Consider the following 17,419-nt stretch of genomic DNA (forward strand, 5'->3'; position numbering starts at 1 on the left):
GCCTGAAGGAAATCCACTATTTGTGCAATAAGAAGGTTCCGCTTCTCTCAGACTCTTGAGCACTCAAGTGAACTTCTTTCCCGAGTGGTCGGAAGTACCATCTTTGGCATCCTCGTCGGTGACAACATTGAGCTTATCGATGTTATCCAAAGACAACCGCAAGAAGTCATGTTTATTCTTCCAGGTCACCTGGCTCTCTGCAAAGTCCCGGCTTTCAGACGGAGTGGGTGGCGGGTCAGTGATCTTGGTGATGAGATATGCCGTGGACGCTTCTGCCACGCCATACATGAGCACGCCAATGAAGGGTGTCCTCAGCACAATGGTAAATGCAAAGGCGAAGCCAAACAGAACGCCCTCTCGGTCCTGAAACCATCGGCGCTTTTGCTCGGGTGTGAATTTGATGCGGCAAAAGTAAGGCTCCAACTTTTTTAGAGTTAGAAAAGCTTGGTTTTAAGAAAAGAAGAGTTGAGCTCACGAGTTCACGCATCAGACTTCGCGATGCAAAATAAGTGTGCAGGAATGTCACGATATACTTCTTGGGAAGGACCAAGCCAGCGCCAAAAATCGCTGCCGCAGGAGTGCCGCCGACGTGGCTACGGAAGGTGTAGAAGCTGGCCAATGGCATCACGAATCGGCCGACGATGGGAACCAACGAAAGGAAATAAACTCCAAACATCAGTCCAACCCTTTTGGCGTAGCGGTTCATGAACGATACCATGGCCTCCGGGATAGGCCGTGAGATCCCCGTGCCACCTTTGATTGAGTACTGGACAAGGCTCGGATAGTACATGGCACGCAACGAATCTGGATCCTCGGATTTGTGCTTTTGGATGTACGTTGTATCCACCCATTGGATAGATTGCATAAAACTGTGCTATTGATTAGCGGGATGAAGAAACGTAGCCAGATTTAGAGACCTACATCTCATCCAGCGTTGGGGTCACATAGCGCATCATGGTCATCAGCAAGAATGGTATTTGGAGAACCGAGTTGGACAAGAATTGCAGGGAATTGAGAAGCTTGTCGTCCCAGGTTGCTTGGCTGAGATTGACTACCCATGATGCCAAGTAGACGCCGAACTTGACGGTGATGATCTGGAATATGAAATCAGAGATGGGAAAACGGAGTCAAATCTCCTGAGGCTGGCATACCGGAATCTGAACGATCAACTGAATAACGATCCCAACGACAATCGCGAGACCGGCCTGTCGAAAATGCTCATACTTGAATAATTCCGGATTGCGCAAGGCTCGCAGCGCTGTGAAGTCAAGTCAGCACCTAGTATATGTACCGAGGTAGTGTCTCGCAATCAGATGGTCAAATTTTGATCACGCTCAAACAATAGCAGCTTACTGCAATAGTAGGAGAATTCTTTATGCTTTTACAACAGCAAACCAAGTCAACCGAGGCAACAAGGGAGACATACTTCCTACCACGGTGAGCTGGAAGCCGCGGATCACCGCATTGGGCTCGAAACTGGACATTTCAATGCCCTTCAGCGTAGCAGAACTTTTTTTCAAGTGAGAACGGCACACTTGCTTCGAGATTTGGGAGTGGAATGGAGAAGCACAGTGGCAGGCATCCATCTGATGCACCGTTTGTTTGCTGCGTCATGTGTCACGTGATACACACCTTGCAGCCTCAGGCGCTAGGGCACCCCCGCAGGCGCGGTCGACTTGCGACAGGCGCATTGCGCAGATACATCACTTCGGTGCCTTCAGGGGGCGTCTTCCATGAACGGCTGATCCGCCCCATTTCCAGCCATGCTGTGTCAGTGATCTCTCCCTCGATGCTCTGTCTATACCTTTGTTTATTTGCCCACATAAACAATGACCGAGTCTCCCATACAGTCCATCCGGCGCTCGGTGACCCTCCCCACCAAGTTAAACCCGGCGCAACGAGGTTCAAGCGCCCCGAGACTCTCCGAAAATGTGGTCTTCTATCACCCGTCAGCCAAAATTGTGCATTTTGCCCCGAGGGCTCTCGTGCCCATCCCCTCGAGCTCTGCGCCGTCTGACTTCGACTATCCTGTTGATACCATCGAAACCCTCCCCTGGTGCTCTGCCACCGAACGAACAGTCGCAACAGCACCACTCAGGCTGGAAAAGGTCCATGGTCTGACCGTCTTCCTGAAATGTGGAAATGTAGTCCACGCGATCCTGAAGAACTCACAATGTTGGTGTGTTGACGGGGTGTCGAAATTCGTCTTGCGCATTCGCCCTCTCACCTATTATCGTATCGAGATCCCAAGCGAAACCGAAGAGGACAGAGAGGCGGTTAGAGATCTCAAAGCTGCGTTGCCAACAGTTCTTCGATATGAGGTCACACCCTGTCCCTTCAAACGATCGTTCACAGTCGAGATCCCCGAGGAAGCAATGGCGCCTCGACGCAAAAAGGCATGGCGACCCAAGGATCGGAGAGAAAGTGGCCCCGCTGTGATGACAAGCGCCCAAGTGTCGCCTTCTTCTTCAGTCAAGTCAGAGTGGATTGATTCTGCGAGTACCGGAGACGACACCGATGGAAACATGACGGATGATAGTGGATTCACATCGCATCGGGCCAACAGCACGACCTTGGAGACTATCCCCGATGATCCTGAAGTGTCTCCTTCAATCAATACGTTGGAGCCCCCTGTTGCGCCTGCACTCCCTCGGCGCTCGGTGACGGAGACTCCGCAGACCTTTACCAGTTTGCTGGCCAAATTCGAGGCTACTTCTATCCCAGAGGATGAGAATGACTCTCCAATGCAACCCGCACTCGAATCTGACCATGATGTTTCGTTCTCATCGAGCCCCGAGTCATTTCACTCGGCTGATCTGCCATCGCCGTCTGAATCTACCTCGACTCATCCTACGCCTGTGGAAGGCCACGAAGTGCCTGAGAACCCTGAAGTTCACGCTCCGTGTGCTGCAAATAATGATATTAAGGTTCAAGACCAAACGACACCTCCGCCTGAAAACTATCCCCCAATTTCAGACCGTGAGACTTCCACTATAGATGCCATTCCTGCGAGTGTCTTGCCGACGGCACCAACACCTACCAAGCCTATAACCAGGGAGGGCGTTCCAATGCCTTCTTTGAAGATACCATCGGACACAGAGGTGTCATCGCAGCCTCTGACGAAGTCTCCGGCTTCCACTACCGACTTTAATCACATGAGCGTGGAGTTTCGCCGTCGTGCACAAGCAACAAGGCAGCGCGACGTTTCGCCGATGCCTCCGCGATCAGCTATCTATCAACCACCGCCAACCCAGGATGCTGCCTCGATCCTTTCCAAGGCACTTACTCTCGTGCTGGTACCACCGATTTCCCTCTTTATCATCCTGATGCATGTCGCTGCACGCGTCGTGATTAGTCCAGCCCTCAGTACTCCTCCTGGCGAGCCAGCCTCAAAAGTTCAACCATCTGGCCACGACTCCATTACCGAGGATGATTTCAGCTTTCCTCTGGAGCCCGAAATTTCTTCGGAATATGAGGACGCTGAAATCTCCAAGAAACTGGATCCCTGGGACTTGGACTAGTGAGTCGACGCAGTCTCTTTCCTGACTCCTTGCTTTTCTTCTTGTGATTGTTCATTGCTACATTTGATTTAATCTCTCCCTATTTTCAACCCTCTATCTACCCCAGCCTGATGCTACATTATGATGTACTTTTGCTTATGGACCTTTCGGCATTGTTCTGCATGATTCACGGGTGGACATATTTGAAACGGACTGTACGGAGTACTCTACGGGATATTTTGTATTTTAGCGCTGCATTTCTTGCTGGGTTCCATGAAAGGACCCTCGACTACTAAGTCTGAAATTCATAGCTATAGGGATTGTGTTTCAAGATACCTATAACTCAAGCTCTCCATGGATGCCGTACCCCGTCCCAGTCCCATTGGCAATGCCCCCCAGGTCATTCTTGTGTACTCGCGGTCTTTGCATCTGGGCTGGTTCCTGGTCACCTCACCGTTGATTGACGCTCTCGCCGTATAAAACAGCAGCAACACAGCCCTGCAGCCTTCTTTCCCTCCGAACTCGCTGCCCCCTGAAGTATAACGATGAAGACGAAAGGACAGCTTGGTCGATTGAGATATGCCGGATTTCCTCAAGAATTTATCTTTTGGGAATTCCACAACTTGTACTATATGCAATTTATTACATGAAACTAACAGACTTTATCGAAATAGCAAATATTTGCGGACTGCATATCCATACCGCTCGAACACCAATTCCACGGGGGATTACTTTGTGTCACATGACGCTGACAGCTGCAGGATCAAGGCATCAAAACATCAGCATATTTCCCCGGCCCTCCTCCTGCATCGCATGAGCTGAGGAGTTTTTCCATGGGCCGAAATCATGTTAGAAATCAGCCAGCTTCTCGTCCTCAGTTTCTTCGTTGCCTTGGGATATGGAGTCTATCATGGGTGTCAAGGCGATCCCCGGGAGCCACCCGCCGTGTCGAGCGAAATACCTGTTATTGGGCATCTGTTGGGGATGCTGCGATACGGGTTTGAATACTTCGGATTGCAAACGTGAGGCTTGACGAGAGAGGCGGACATGCTAATTGCAACGGCATCAAGGGCTGACCAAACTGATAGCAAAAAGCACCCGAACTATCCAATATTCTCGTTGAATATGCTCTTCAGCAAAGCGTACGTGATCACGTCGCCGGCTCTGTTGCAGGCTGCGCAGCGGAATAACAAGTTCTTGAGCTTCGACCCATTCTTAATGACCAGCACCGAGCGCATTGCTGGCGTCCATAGCAGGAAGGTATTGAAATTGCTCCGGGGGAAGCAGTCTGGTGGAGATGGTATTGCTGGTGAGATCATGCATGCCATGACTCCGACCCTCTTCGGCACAGCCTTAGACCGGATGAACGAGAGGATGGTTGAGTTGCTGCCGCCGTTTGTTGACGAGTTGGGAGATGCACCTACCCTCGACTTGTACTCGTGGTGTCAACATGCCATCACTGTCGCCAGTACGGATGCGACTTATGGCCCGTTGAATCCTTACAAGGATAAGGTGGTTGAAGATGCATTCTGGTAGGCCTCGAGGGAGAGAAAAGGAAACACCGATTGAACGTGTTCTCACTGGCTCGCATAGGGATTTCGAATCAAACCTCACACCGTTGTTGGTCAATATCTTGCCGTGGCTCACGGCACGAAAGGCCTGGGAGAGCCGCAAGACGATGATCTCTGCAATCCTCAAGTATTACCAGAACAACGGACCAGACACTGGGTCCGAGTTAGCATCTGTGCGGTACAGGAGAACACGCGATGCTGGCATCGGTATTGAAGACACCGCGCGGCTGGAGACACCAATGGCAATTGCGCTGCTATCCAACACGGTCCCGGCGACTTTCTGGACCCTGTTCGATCTGTACTCCCGGCCTCAATTGCTCCATGATATTCGCAAAGAGATCGAGCTCAACGCCCTGCACGTTGCGACAGATGGGACGCACATTATTCACCTGGCCGACCTCCGGGATAAATGCCCATTGCTTGTCTCTGCCTTTCAGGAGATCCTGCGCACAAGAACCACATCTTCTCCGATGCGCTGTGTTATGAAGGACATCCTCCTCGCAGACCAGTACCTTATCAAAGCTGGAACTTTACTGAATATGCCATCCGAGGCGATGAGCCGAAACCAAGATGTTTGGGGCTCAACGGCGGCTGAATTTGACCCGCGACGGTATATGAAGCCCGTCGAATCAGTGGAACATCCAGAGGATCGGAAGAAGGATCCCCGGCGTGTGGGTGGCTTCATGGCATTTGGAGTGTCGCCCATTATTTGCCCCGGTCGCCACTTTGCTAGCAACGAGATCCTCGGACTAGCGGCCATGATTGCTTTGCGGTATGATATCTCGCCTGAATCAGGAGTTTGGACACCGCCGCAGCGAAACTCAATGGCAATTGTGTCGATCATGGGTCCCTTGAAGGAGGGTTTCAAGGTAAATGTGAAGCGCAGAAAAGAATTCGAGGAAAAAAGGTGGGAGTTTCAACCCCAAGAGGGCAAAGGCCGTTTCCCCTTGATGATAGGCTAGGGCACCGAATTTGTTAGGTGTACAAGACACACTTCAAGGTCTATTCGGTTCAAGATATTTTTAAGGATAAGTATCTGATCTCATGCCAACCATAACAGAAAGCCTGTATAACATAGTGGGCTGGGAATATGTATACTCGAGAGGAAGCCTGCCAAACTCGTTGCAGAAAGATCCCATAGCAACCACCATTGAACGCCGGCAAATGCAAGAGAAAACAAAGCCATCGGGAAAGCACTAGTCTAAATACTCACCTTGTCCCACAATCCTGCTTCAAGGAGAAGAACTATGCTTTTTGGCCCTTCGCCGCTCCACCCTTCGCCTTGGCCTTGCGCTTGCGATCTCGCTTCTTCAATCCCGACATGCCTGCCTTGCACACCTCCGCATATCGAGCGTAGAAAGCCTCGAGTTCATCCGGGCTGGCCACGGTTGAGATTTTCACTTTGGATGAGGTGATTTTGGTGATCTTCCCGTCCTTGCTTTTCGGGTTGGGTGCATTGGTGTTGCCATCGGTGGCGCGGATAAGGATAGACGGTTGAAGGTTGGAGGAGCCAGCAGTCAATGAAGCTGTGGATTTGGAGTCAAGGAGAGGCTTTTGGGTCAAGAAGACAGACCCGCGAGTTTTCTGGGAAGTTTTGGACAGCAGATCGGTGAGAGATGAGAAGAACTGCAACTGAAGTTAGCGGAACACTGACAAAAAAATCCGGAGTAGAACCCAATGAATGTCGGAGAGAATAATTGCAAATTTACCTCATCATGGCTCAAATGCGACGCCATACTGCCAGCTGAAGTTGGAAAGTCCACAACTGTTTGATCGCAAGCCATCGTTCGTGGGGGGCAGAGAAACTCCGCTGTGGGCCAGCTCGGCATTCTCCGCCTTGTAGTTCTGCGGGCAGAAAAGTGCGAGAAGAAAAAAGTTCCCTGACCGCCGAGGACTGGCGATAGACAACTCGGTCTTTACCTCGAGAGTGTCTCTGGATTTGATTGTTTTCAGTCGGCCAGGATGCCTCGTCCTATGCATAATACGACCTCTCTGCCCAGGGATCTTCGAAGTGAACTTGGGATAAGAGATACCTACGGCGACAAGAAACGGCAACGGAACGGACCTTCGACCCGCAAAGAGCGGCGGCAGGCTGAGCGGGCAGGGAAGAAATCGCACAAACCAGCTGGACCGAATCGGAAGAACGGCAGCCGATATGAGAAGGCCGTTGAGGGGGACAGCGATGACGATCTTGGTTTAGACTCCGACGAAGCCATTTCCATTGACGATGCACCTGCGCCGAAGAAGTCCAAGGCTGCCAAGGAGCCGGCCCCGAAGCCGAAGTCGATTCTGAAGAAACCCCAGAAGCTGCAGGAGTCTGAATCAGATGAGGAAGAGGACGAAATTGAAGATGAATCCGAAAATGAGAAATCGAATAGGTCCCATGTTTCGGAGAATGTCAAGTCGAAGCTAGCGCAAGATGATGCCGACATCGCTGCACTGGAGAAGAAACTGGGTATGAAAAAAGGAAACAAGCTTCCAAAGGCCTTTGCGGATGACGGCTTGGATGATTTACTGGGTGACTTGGGTGACGCCTCGGACGATGACAATCGGAAACGCAAGAGAGAGGCCGATGACTGGTTACTTAGCAAGCGACGCAAGGCTCAGGCATTGCAGAAAGCATCAAACAATGATGATGGTGAAGAAGACGACGACGACGAAACGGACAGCGCAGAGGGTATTGGAGACTTCGACGAAGAAGTATTTGGGAGCGACGACGATGGCGAAGTGAGCGCCGAGGGAAGTGACTTTGATGGTTTCGATGAGGACGATGACAATGAGGACGAGGAGGAGGAAGAGGAGAAGCAACCAAAGAAAAAGGAAAACCCTTATGTTGCGCCAGTGTCCAAGCCCGCGAATACTCAGCCCCAGAAGTACATTCCGCCGTCATTACGAGCGCATTCCGATCCGGAGACAGAGTCTTTAACGCGGCTGAGACGCCAGGCTCAAGGACATTTGAACAAGCTGTCCGAGGCCAACTTAGTATCAATCCTCGCCGAGTTTGAAAAGCTCTACCGCGACTATCCGCGCCAGAATGTCACATCCACCTTGATCAACCTCCTGATGGGTTTGATCTGCGAGAGGTCTGTTTTGCAGGACACTTTCATCATTCTCCATGCAGGATTCATTGCAGCCCTGTACAAGGTTCTGGGCATGGACTTTGGCGCAGACATTGTGCAGAAAGTCGTCGAAACTTTGGATGCCGACGGCGATGAGCGTGGGACGTTTGAGGGCAAAGAGTCGACCAATTTGGTCTCTCTGCTCTCGCAGCTTTATAATTTCCATGTCATTGGCTGCCCCTTGATGTTTGACTATATCCGCCTGTTCCTGCAGGAGATCACAGAGACCAACACTGAGCTCCTGCTCAAAGTCATTCGGAGTAAGTGGTCGCGCCAGTACAGTTATTCGATTCATCTAACATGTATTCCCAGATTCTGGCCCACAGCTCCGGCAAGATGACCCGTCTGCATTGAAAGATATTGTCTTGCTCATTCAACCTGCCGTGGCAAAGGCGGGCGAGGCGAGTCTTTCCGTTCGGACCAAATTTATGATCGACACCATCACCGATCTCAAGAACAACCGCGTCAAATCCGCCGTCGGTGCCAGCGTAACCTCCGAGCACATCACCAAGATGCGCAAGATCTTAGGATCTTTGAACAACTCGCGAGCCATCCGTGCCTCCGAGCCGATCAGCATCTCCCGCTCAGATATTCACAACTCCTCCAAGAAGGGAAAATGGTGGCTGGTCGGTGCAAGCTGGAAAGAGGATCCTCTCGTTTCCGCAAAACAAGAACTGTCCGGCGTTCCAACGACCAGTGTTGATGCCCAAGAGGATGACAGCGACCCAGAGCCCAACCTTCGGGATCTCGCCAAGGCCCACCGCATGAACACGGATGTCCGTCGATCGATTTTCGTGGCTATCATGTCCGCGAGTGACTTCCAGGACGCGCACGTTCGACTCCTCAAGCTCCGACTCAAGCGCGCACAGGAATTCGAGATTCCTCGCGTACTACTCCACTGCACCATGGAAGAAGAATTCCACAACCCCTATTACACACTCATTGCGCGACGGCTATGTGGAGAGATGGGGCGGCGCATCAAGATGTCGTTCATGTTCGCTCTCTGGAACATTTTCAAGAAAATGGGCGAGCGGGGCGACCTGGACGAGGATGACGACGACGGCCTTGACCCAGATGACGAAGAAAATGGAGTCGCTTTGAAGTCCGTAGTCAATCTGGCCAAGATGTATGGCATGCTGATTGCGGACGGCACCCTGACACTGGGCATCCTGAAGAACCTCAATTTTGCATATTTGCAACCAAAGACCAAGACCTTCACCGAGCTATTGATCATCACCATTATCCAGCAGTCTCAAAAATCTAAAAAGGCTCTCAAGAAGAAGTCCAAAAGATCCGCTTCGGATGACTCTATGAAGGATGAGGAGTCTCTGATGGAAATCTTTTTGCGCGTCAAGGACACGCCACACATCGCTAAAGGACTCATCTTCTTTGTGCGCAAGGTCGTTGCCAAGACTGATATTGTGTCCTCGGAGAAGGAACAGAAGTTGGTGCGATGGGGATGCAATGTGGCCGTGGATGCTCTGAAAGTGGTTTCGACTTGATTCATAAAAAGCGATGTTGGCTCTTGATATACATATTGAATATACCCATGTGTCTTGTTCTCCATTCCCACTTCTATGGTTGATAAAAATGCTCCGAGCACCACTTCGGTCCTTGCCATCCTTGGAGAGATTGGATGGCAGAGATGTTTAGAATTCTAGAGCACTGCGACTTGCGTCAATCTCAAATTTGAAGCTTGACAGCACAAACCATCCATGGCTATCGTGTTTTCGAGTTTTCTTATGAATATTAATTTGTTACTCATATGTGATCGTGCAAGCTCATGTCATTTGAATGAGATCCCATTCCATGGCCATGAGCCAGATCTCTTTCTCGCCTGCCAAACCATCATTTCTAGATGAATTAGACTGAAGTTCCTGGGCCTCGAAATTGGCGTGATAAGAGGGCAAAGCCACATCCCAGGCCAACCCACGATAAGCTCCAACCAGATCTCCAGATTCAATGGTAACTCTTTGGGCAGCGTTTGGTTGCGAGGAAAGGTGTGTCCCGGGTTTGGATCGAGGGAGCCCCATGAGTATGAGATTGACAGTTTCTTCTATTCCTCCATCTTTTCTGGGACGGCGGCTGACTTTTTGGGCTTGGATAAACGCTAGAGGCCCAGAACCACTACACGAGACCTGGGTGGCATGCGTAACACGCGCAGCGACAAGATATTTCCCCAGCTCATCGGCAGAAGGATCTCGAGTTTGCCCGGCATGGATTTGAGATCCAGCAGGCATGATCAGCTGCTCGCGCTTGGTCCCGACTTCTAGGATCCAGCTGCGCACCTCGGCTGCCATTCCACCTGGCAGATACCCCGGTACGCCAGACCGCCGCCCACCACGACGGTGCAGTGTGCGCGACGAAGGAGAGAACGGCGCAGGGATATCCTCCCCGGCAGTCGTAGGTGATGGAGAGCGAGGCAACACGAACGCAGGCTTGCGTCTCTCATGTGGCGAGGTTGCTCGCGATATAGAGGGTGTTTGGGCTGTAGATGCTGCTGGCAGGCTACTGGGAGTCTTCTTTGCCGAGAGCATGAAGCGGGGACGGCTTCGAAATGGTGTTTTCGTGCTTCCGGGTGTTGAGACTCTTGGTGTAGGTGGACGCATGGGTCCAGCGGGCGTTCTCTGGGGCCCAGTCTCTTGCATAGTCGCGTTTTGATGCGGAGAGTCGAAGGTGTCTAGCGGTGGCTGTCGCACCTCAGGCGATAATGGGCGAATCGAGTCCGGGAGAGGATTACGCTGTGAGCTGGAGGAACCTCCCTATCTACCGAGAGGCGTCGACGTTTCGTGCCATCTCTCACTGGCGCGAAGAGCGCGTCGAAGTCCGCGTCCAGAACACCAGGCGTTTCCGGTTCTTGGGGAGGGGTACTGTCGATAGCATCGTCGACCAGCTCATTTGTGTTATCATTCCCAGTGGCTCTATCGTTTAACAACTCGTCATCATCTGAGTCCTCGATTGTTTCTCCGGGTCGACGCGGTGTGATGGGATTCCGAGAACTCGGCGGGTTTCGTGCCTCCGTCTGCGTCGGTGGGGGTCTATCATCATCGTCTATGATATCGGCACCATCATTACTATCCTTGTGAGGCGTTGTAGTTTGCGACAGCCGGAATCGAGGGGTGGGCGCGAACTGCGGACCGGCACTGCGACGCGTGAAGGGTGGGTCGCGGCGCGAGAAGCGGAAGGGGGAAGGTGTCTGGGATGAGTGCATTAGCAAGGGCCGTCAAGTGATTTCTGGTGTGAGCATACCCCTGGGAAAGGCATCTATACTGGTGTCACACAATGCCACATGGCGCCGTGATGAATGACGAGTTGACGAGGCGCGTTGCAGATGGGGAAGAGATGGCACGGATGGGCCATCCCGCGACTTGATAAGCTATGAGTGTACAATATTGCAGAAGGCTATATGCAGCAAAATAAGGATGTACATTTCTTTTTTTTTTTTTATCGCTCTATTTCATGCATTTATCCTGTCAATTCTCATCTCTCATTTCTTTGTGTTCATCACAAACTGCGTTGATACTCAGGTGAGTTTAGTATCGCGTGGAGTGGTAACCCTGACACAGAACAATCAATTTAGCCCTAATTCATAAATAGCGAAGGAAGCACCAATGTGATATAGAATGGTTTATACAGTCGATTCTCTTGGCTCATCACCGGCAAAGAGAAAACCAATATACAGAAAGGGAAATGGGCGCCAAAGTGCGATATAAAAACCCAAAGAAAAACGCTTACAGTTGCGAGTAATACTCGACAAAGTGATGCTCTGCCTCTTTGGTGCAGTCAAAGCCATAGATCTTGCGCTGCACGTCGGCATCGGCCCACTTGTCCGGCACAGGACCCTTACCCTCACGAAGGGCAGCAAACTGCCTGTCACGCTCCGCCTTGGCAGCACCATCGCCCAGATGCAAGGTGCGGCCCGAGGCCGCGGCCATCTCGACCAAAGTTTCGGCGCGGTTCTTACGCACCTTCTCGTAGACGCGGAGGGCCTTGTTGATCGATTCCGGGGAGGTATCGGGGAGCCGGGACAGCACGACCCCGAGAACGGCGCCGTCTTCAATGGCCTGGGCAGCACCTTGGTTCAGATGAGGCAGGGTCGGGTGGCAGGCGTCGCCGACCAGAGCGACAGACTCATGGATCCAGGTCGGTAGCGGGTCGTGGACGCGCAGCTTCCACTCGCAGACCTCGCCGTCGGGCACATGGTTGAGCAGGCGCTGGACCATGGGACAGAAGTCGGAGAAAACACTCATCATGGCGGGCTTGGAGCCGCGCGTCGTGTAGGTTGCGTTGGTGGCGGCGGCGAAGTTGGTGTCGGGCTGTGTGGTCGACAGGTTGTAGATTGTGTTGTTGGAGACCGGGTACGCGATGATGTGACGCTTCTCGCCAATCCAGCGAGTCACCCGCGCGCTATTGATGAGCTCTAGCAGCTCTGGGTCGTCTTTGATCTGGTCTTTGTGGATCACGATGCGGTATGCCGCCTGGTGGGTGTCTTTGACGCCGACATCGACGTTCAGCTTCTTGAGCATCTCCACCCGCGTCTGACTCTTGATGCCGTCCGCACCAAGGAGCACATCGCACTCCACCTGATACGGGGCGGCGCCTTCTGCGCGCGGCTCCGCTGTGAATGATGGCCGTGGCCCGAATGAGTCGACCTTCTGGGCGTTCGTGCCAAAGTGGAACTTGATGGCCGGCTCCTTCAGGCACCCTTGGTACAGTCCATTGGCCAGCGACGACCTGTGTCCGACCATGTGTGGGTGCCCGTAAGTCTTCTCAATGTACCGCAGCTCGACGTGCGCGAGCTCGCCGTTCGTCGCGCCCTCTGCAGTAGAACTTGTTAGACTCATACTCATACTTGAGATTCAGAGTCTTGATTTATCTATCACAACATACCTCTGACTGATGTCTCTTCAATGTTCACCGCCTCATCCCTGATACCCTTCCAGACACCGAGGTGGTCCAGAATGCGTGCCATATTCGGGGCCAATTGGATCCCGGCGCCGACGAAGCCAAGGTCGTTGGCATATTCATAGACATGGATATTTTTAAATCCTCGTTGAGCCAGAGCAAGGGCACAAGTCAGCCCACCCATGCCAGCGCCCAGAATGGCGATTTGCAAGTCTTGGGGTGTCTTCGTCATGGTGTCGAAGATAAGCGGATGTTGGGGGGAAAGCTTCAAGACGAAGAGGGAGAAAGCGAGTAGGGCCAAAATGTAAGAATAAATGGCAAGAAACCCACGCGGAGATGATGAAGTCTTAAAATAAGGGACCCGATACCTTCAATCCCCGAGTAGTCAAGTCTACCGTGGGTTTTTTTGCTGAGCACAGCTCTCCGCATGGCGAGGGCGGTTGAAGTCTTTCCCGCTCCCACACTTCCCCACACGAGGGGCGGCGAGCAGCGAACGCGGCCTGGAGATTTCATCATTGCCTGCTTGGACTTTATCCGCTCTGCAAGTAATGCACAGAGAGCGCAATCATGGGGGAGAAATTATTATCAGAGTGAGTGTGCATGCCAGTGCACTGCAGCTCAACCCTGCCCTCTCAGCCAATCAGCATCGCGGGATATACTCTGTTCAACGGCATTGCAATACTCAACCGGCCTCGAACGTGCAGGAGGAAGTCCGAGTATTTTGCATCAGTCCGTCCATTCACTTTCGCAACTCATGTTCCCAATTTTCGAAATTGACAGAGTCACACCGGACACTCCCCCGCCACCCCAGAAGTTCCCCACACCATTTGCCTCCCGATATACTGCCATGCTGGGCCATTGCTGGGCCATGCATGATAGGCTCAGATGAGGACCCCATTTCGAAGTAATTTTGCCGCATTTAGCCCTCCTAGGATTGTCTGGAGACTCTGCAGCACGTCATCGCAGCAACTCATCGCCATTGAGCAGGTGATCCGCGTAGTCTGCATGACGAACCATTTTCGTACTGGCCCTGGGGACGACATTCGTGATCCAGTTACCAGACACCAAACAAGGGCACCGGGAAATAAACCCCAGAATTTGTCCAGGTCTGTTTGCTGGAGCAAATTGCGTAGTTCGAGGGTCGCATGGGCCACTTCGTGGGAGCTCGCCTCGCGTGAGGCAACGGTTGACCAACTAAAGAGAATACCTGCGAGTGCCAGAGGAGCTATCCTTGGGTCATCAGGTGAGTGGGTGTTATCACAGATAGATGATCTCGTCGAAGATAGCTGTTTGTGGATTATTTTCGATTGTGCAACACAATGACGGCGGGCGGCGGAGTTGGGTGGGTGGTAGAAAGATTGCTGGCATAGAATGACCAACTGGTAGAAATCGCTCAGTAGATGAATAAAAGACTGGAGTGTTTCCGATATGAAGATACTGTCTTGCTCTCGTCCAAAAGCAAAGAATCTCATATCGAGTGGCTGGCATTGGGTGGTTTGTATGCTGGATAACATGGATTCTGGGTGCCAATCTATCCCAGCAACTCGCTCCAATTCCTTAATACTGGTCAAGTCAGTGCCAGTCATAGAATTAAATCATAGAAATGTCAGTCTTTCATACAGAAGTAGACTATTCTTTAAATGTCCTTCAAAACCTAGGTGATCTGAACCTCCGCGGCATTGAACAATATTCTGGAGGCCTTGCTTGTCTCGAGAGAAAGCAATTTTGTCATCACTGACCAACTATACAATGAAAAGTTCAGTATCTCTCCAAGCCCTAAGTTGTGGTCGCAAGGCAAACATACATCAAACAATATACATGCAATCAAGGCGGCAATGTTCAGGTCGCTATATCCTTCATTGGGATTGCCCAGAGATTCGCCGAGTAAGTTCCGAGTAATCACGCGTTGCTGGAGACTCAAATCACTAATTTCGCCCGTGGAGTTGAGGTCATCCCAGGCAGATGCATTCAGGATTTTCGAGCTCATCAGTGGTGCATGGGCCACAGCTGCATAGACAACGGTGCTAAAAAAAGGGTGGAGTCGGTAACTGTCGTACACATAGTGATACATGACTAGATCAGATCATTAGTAGATTGTCCGAGTATCAAAGAGACAGTGCTTCTTATGCAATGCACTTACATCGCTGCATTCGCTGGAACCCGGTGGCTGATGCAAATAGCTGCGAAGGATCCAAGGTGAGGTGGATTTCTCGGGGTAAGCTCTGGCTGGTATAGCTGCGCCGGATGTAAGCCTGCTTTTTGCGGGTTTCTGATACTCGAGACTTTTTCTGTCGGGAATTTTGGTGGTATTGTTTGGCGAGGTGTGAGCGTACTTGGCTGATTCGTTCGCCATTTCCACGCTGAGGATCACCGGTGACCACAACAAAGGCTGAGTCGGTAGTTCTGCTTGCCATTGCTGTGGATCTTCGGAGAGGCCAAATTAGTGCAAATGCTGAAACAGGAAAATACCCTGAAATTGGTGAAGAACATCGACAGTTATGAAAGATTTTGGGGGTTCAACGAGAGCACTCAAGGACCCACTTGCGACGAGGCTGACACTTTTAGTGCACATTCCTGATACAGTTTAGCCGGGATGATTCAGCGATTCTATGGCTTCGGAGTGGTTTACTCGGTCTTGTCCGCATAGAAGTCCCCATCCATTGACTAAAACGAAAGAAATGGAACAGAGCAAGACCTCACCAGAATATAAAAAGGCATGGGTATTCTAACATAGATTCCAAACATACTTCTTTGACTCCTTTTTCTTCCAACTCCACTGTATATAATTCAACCTTGTGGAGAGATGACGGGTCAATTCTCAGAATTAGACACCGAAAGTGTCTGGTTTGGTGTGTCTCCTTTTCAACCTTGGCCTGCTTATAATCCTTTTCTTTTTCCTTTTTTCTTCTTTTTCCTGACAGAACTAGTGACTGGCTGCTCATCTGGGCTGGGAAGATCCTTTGCGAAAACAATCTACAATGCCGGCCACCGCATCGTCGCGACAGCTCGCAACGTCGAGTCCCTTTCATACCTCCCCGACGAACCCTCCGTGCTCAAACTCTGCATCGATGTGACGTCTGACAAAGCTATTGCCGCGGCCATTGCAATAACCGTGGAAAAGTTTGGACGGATCGACGTCGTTATCAACAATGCCGGGTATGGACTCATAGGGGATATGGAGGCTATTTCAGAGGCCGAGGCACGACAGCAGCTCGAGACCAATTTCTGGGGACCAGTTCATGTCACCTGCCAAGCACTTCGGGTCTTTCGGGAAGTCAATCCCCCTGGCCAAGGAGGTACGATCGTCCAGGTATCCTCCATGGGTGGGTGGCTCACTGCACCCGGCCATTCTTTCTACCATGCTAGGTGAGATGTGCCTTCCAACCGAATAACAAATAGAGACAAAGCGGACTAATCTTCATTGTAGCAAGTTTGCCTTGGAGGGATTCACGGAATCCGTGGCCAAAGAGATGGACCCCGACTGGAATATCAAATTCCTGATCGTTGCCCCAGGGGGTGTGCGGACCAACTTCGCCGGACCCAGTTTGAAGCTGACTCCTCGCCATCCTGTGTACGATACCCCGACGAGTGTTCTCAGCCAAGTAATCAAGTATATCACCAATCCCGCAATTCAAACCACCTGGAGTGACCCCGACATCTGTGCCCAGGTGCTTTTTGACTGCGTGATCAAACGGCATCAACGACCCCTGCCGATGCGCCTGTTCATGGGAGCTGAGACCATCCCCCTGATTCGGGATGATGTGGCAAAAACCCTGGAGGAGGTGGATGCTTGGGAAGAAGAAACTACCCGGTGTTCGCCAATGGGTGGCGCACAGCTAGCCAGTTTTTGACTAGTCTGTAGAGCGCAATTTGACTCTCGATCTGGCTACAATGAATAGATCGTGCAGTAGGTTCAAGGTATGGGAAATGAACAGGCAATAGACCAGATACCTCATCTCCAATAACTCATTTTTTTCCAAATGGCCTGACCTTCCCGAAGGATCTTATGTGGAGTTGGAGATGATCTTTGGTGGTCAATCCATTCCATATCGGGGTTTCGATGGCGAATTGATGTTCGTGATCGATGGTTTTCGAACACCAACATGGGACTTTCTCTCCCAGTAATTGTAAGCTATTGTCTTTCTAGAATAATCATATAACCATAAAAATAATATCCTGTATCCATGAGGACTCTCTACTGCCCCTGAAAGTATATACTCAACAGTTTCCCCGGACCTGTGCATCAATTAGGGCAAAGTTTGGTCTCCACGAAGTGTCTGATTTTACCCGTCTTTGGCTCCCCCTTTTTTTATTGATTTCTTTG

General features: G+C 51.3%; 9 protein-coding genes across 9 annotated transcripts; 4 read left to right on the forward strand and 5 right to left on the reverse strand.

The window, feature by feature from the left end:
* Window positions 1–63: 63 nt before the first annotated feature.
* Window positions 64–1,691, reverse strand: usgS (transmembrane protein UsgS; the record flags this gene model as incomplete). Its single annotated transcript, XM_056651431.1, has 6 exons — window positions 64–423; window positions 476–869; window positions 922–1,094; window positions 1,152–1,258; window positions 1,427–1,509; window positions 1,633–1,691. The coding sequence occupies 6 exons, from the start codon at window positions 1,689–1,691 to the stop codon at window positions 64–66; spliced, it is 1,176 nt and encodes a 391-aa protein (XP_056516281.1).
* A 138-nt stretch (window positions 1,692–1,829) lies between these two features.
* On the forward strand, window positions 1,830–3,521 carry NUU61_000849 (uncharacterized protein; the record flags this gene model as incomplete). Its single annotated transcript, XM_056651432.1, has 1 exon — window positions 1,830–3,521. The coding sequence occupies one exon, from the start codon at window positions 1,830–1,832 to the stop codon at window positions 3,519–3,521; it is 1,692 nt and encodes a 563-aa protein (XP_056516282.1).
* An 825-nt stretch (window positions 3,522–4,346) lies between these two features.
* Window positions 4,347–6,033, forward strand: NUU61_000850 (cytochrome P450; the record flags this gene model as incomplete). The annotated part of the gene is made up of 3 exons (XM_056651433.1): window positions 4,347–4,522; window positions 4,571–5,032; window positions 5,094–6,033. 3 exons carry the CDS (start codon window positions 4,347–4,349, stop codon window positions 6,031–6,033), a joined length of 1,578 nt encoding a protein of 525 aa, XP_056516283.1.
* Window positions 6,034–6,316: 283 nt separating this feature from the next.
* NUU61_000851 (signal recognition particle 14 kDa protein) lies at window positions 6,317–6,807 on the reverse strand (the record flags this gene model as incomplete). The annotated part of the gene is made up of 2 exons (XM_056651434.1): window positions 6,317–6,697; window positions 6,781–6,807. 2 exons carry the CDS (start codon window positions 6,805–6,807, stop codon window positions 6,317–6,319), a joined length of 408 nt encoding a protein of 135 aa, XP_056516284.1.
* A 226-nt stretch (window positions 6,808–7,033) lies between these two features.
* On the forward strand, window positions 7,034–9,692 carry NUU61_000852 (MIF4G domain-containing protein; the record flags this gene model as incomplete). Its single annotated transcript, XM_056651435.1, has 2 exons — window positions 7,034–8,450; window positions 8,503–9,692. The coding sequence occupies 2 exons, from the start codon at window positions 7,034–7,036 to the stop codon at window positions 9,690–9,692; spliced, it is 2,607 nt and encodes an 868-aa protein (XP_056516285.1).
* Window positions 9,693–9,971: 279 nt separating this feature from the next.
* On the reverse strand, window positions 9,972–11,401 carry NUU61_000853 (uncharacterized protein; the record flags this gene model as incomplete). The annotated part of the gene is made up of 2 exons (XM_056651436.1): window positions 9,972–10,952; window positions 10,994–11,401. The coding sequence occupies 2 exons, from the start codon at window positions 11,399–11,401 to the stop codon at window positions 9,972–9,974; spliced, it is 1,389 nt and encodes a 462-aa protein (XP_056516286.1).
* A 520-nt stretch (window positions 11,402–11,921) lies between these two features.
* On the reverse strand, window positions 11,922–13,327 carry NUU61_000854 (putative monooxygenase; the record flags this gene model as incomplete). Its single annotated transcript, XM_056651437.1, has 2 exons — window positions 11,922–13,009; window positions 13,081–13,327. 2 exons carry the CDS (start codon window positions 13,325–13,327, stop codon window positions 11,922–11,924), a joined length of 1,335 nt encoding a protein of 444 aa, XP_056516287.1.
* A 649-nt stretch (window positions 13,328–13,976) lies between these two features.
* NUU61_000855 (uncharacterized protein) lies at window positions 13,977–15,509 on the reverse strand (the record flags this gene model as incomplete). The annotated part of the gene is made up of 4 exons (XM_056651438.1): window positions 13,977–14,658; window positions 14,716–14,837; window positions 14,900–15,168; window positions 15,236–15,509. The coding sequence occupies 4 exons, from the start codon at window positions 15,507–15,509 to the stop codon at window positions 13,977–13,979; spliced, it is 1,347 nt and encodes a 448-aa protein (XP_056516288.1).
* Window positions 15,510–15,919: 410 nt separating this feature from the next.
* On the forward strand, window positions 15,920–16,946 carry NUU61_000856 (SDR family oxidoreductase; the record flags this gene model as incomplete). Its single annotated transcript, XM_056651439.1, has 2 exons — window positions 15,920–16,461; window positions 16,523–16,946. Coding segments are annotated over 2 exons (966 nt in total), but the record flags the coding sequence as incomplete, so codon positions are not given.
* Window positions 16,947–17,419: the final 473 nt, after the last annotated feature.

This window comes from Penicillium alfredii, assembly GCF_028826965.1.
Source record: "Penicillium alfredii strain IBT 34128 chromosome Unknown utg000001l_segment0_segment0, whole genome shotgun sequence".
Taxonomy (NCBI): domain Eukaryota; kingdom Fungi; phylum Ascomycota; class Eurotiomycetes; order Eurotiales; family Aspergillaceae; genus Penicillium; species Penicillium alfredii.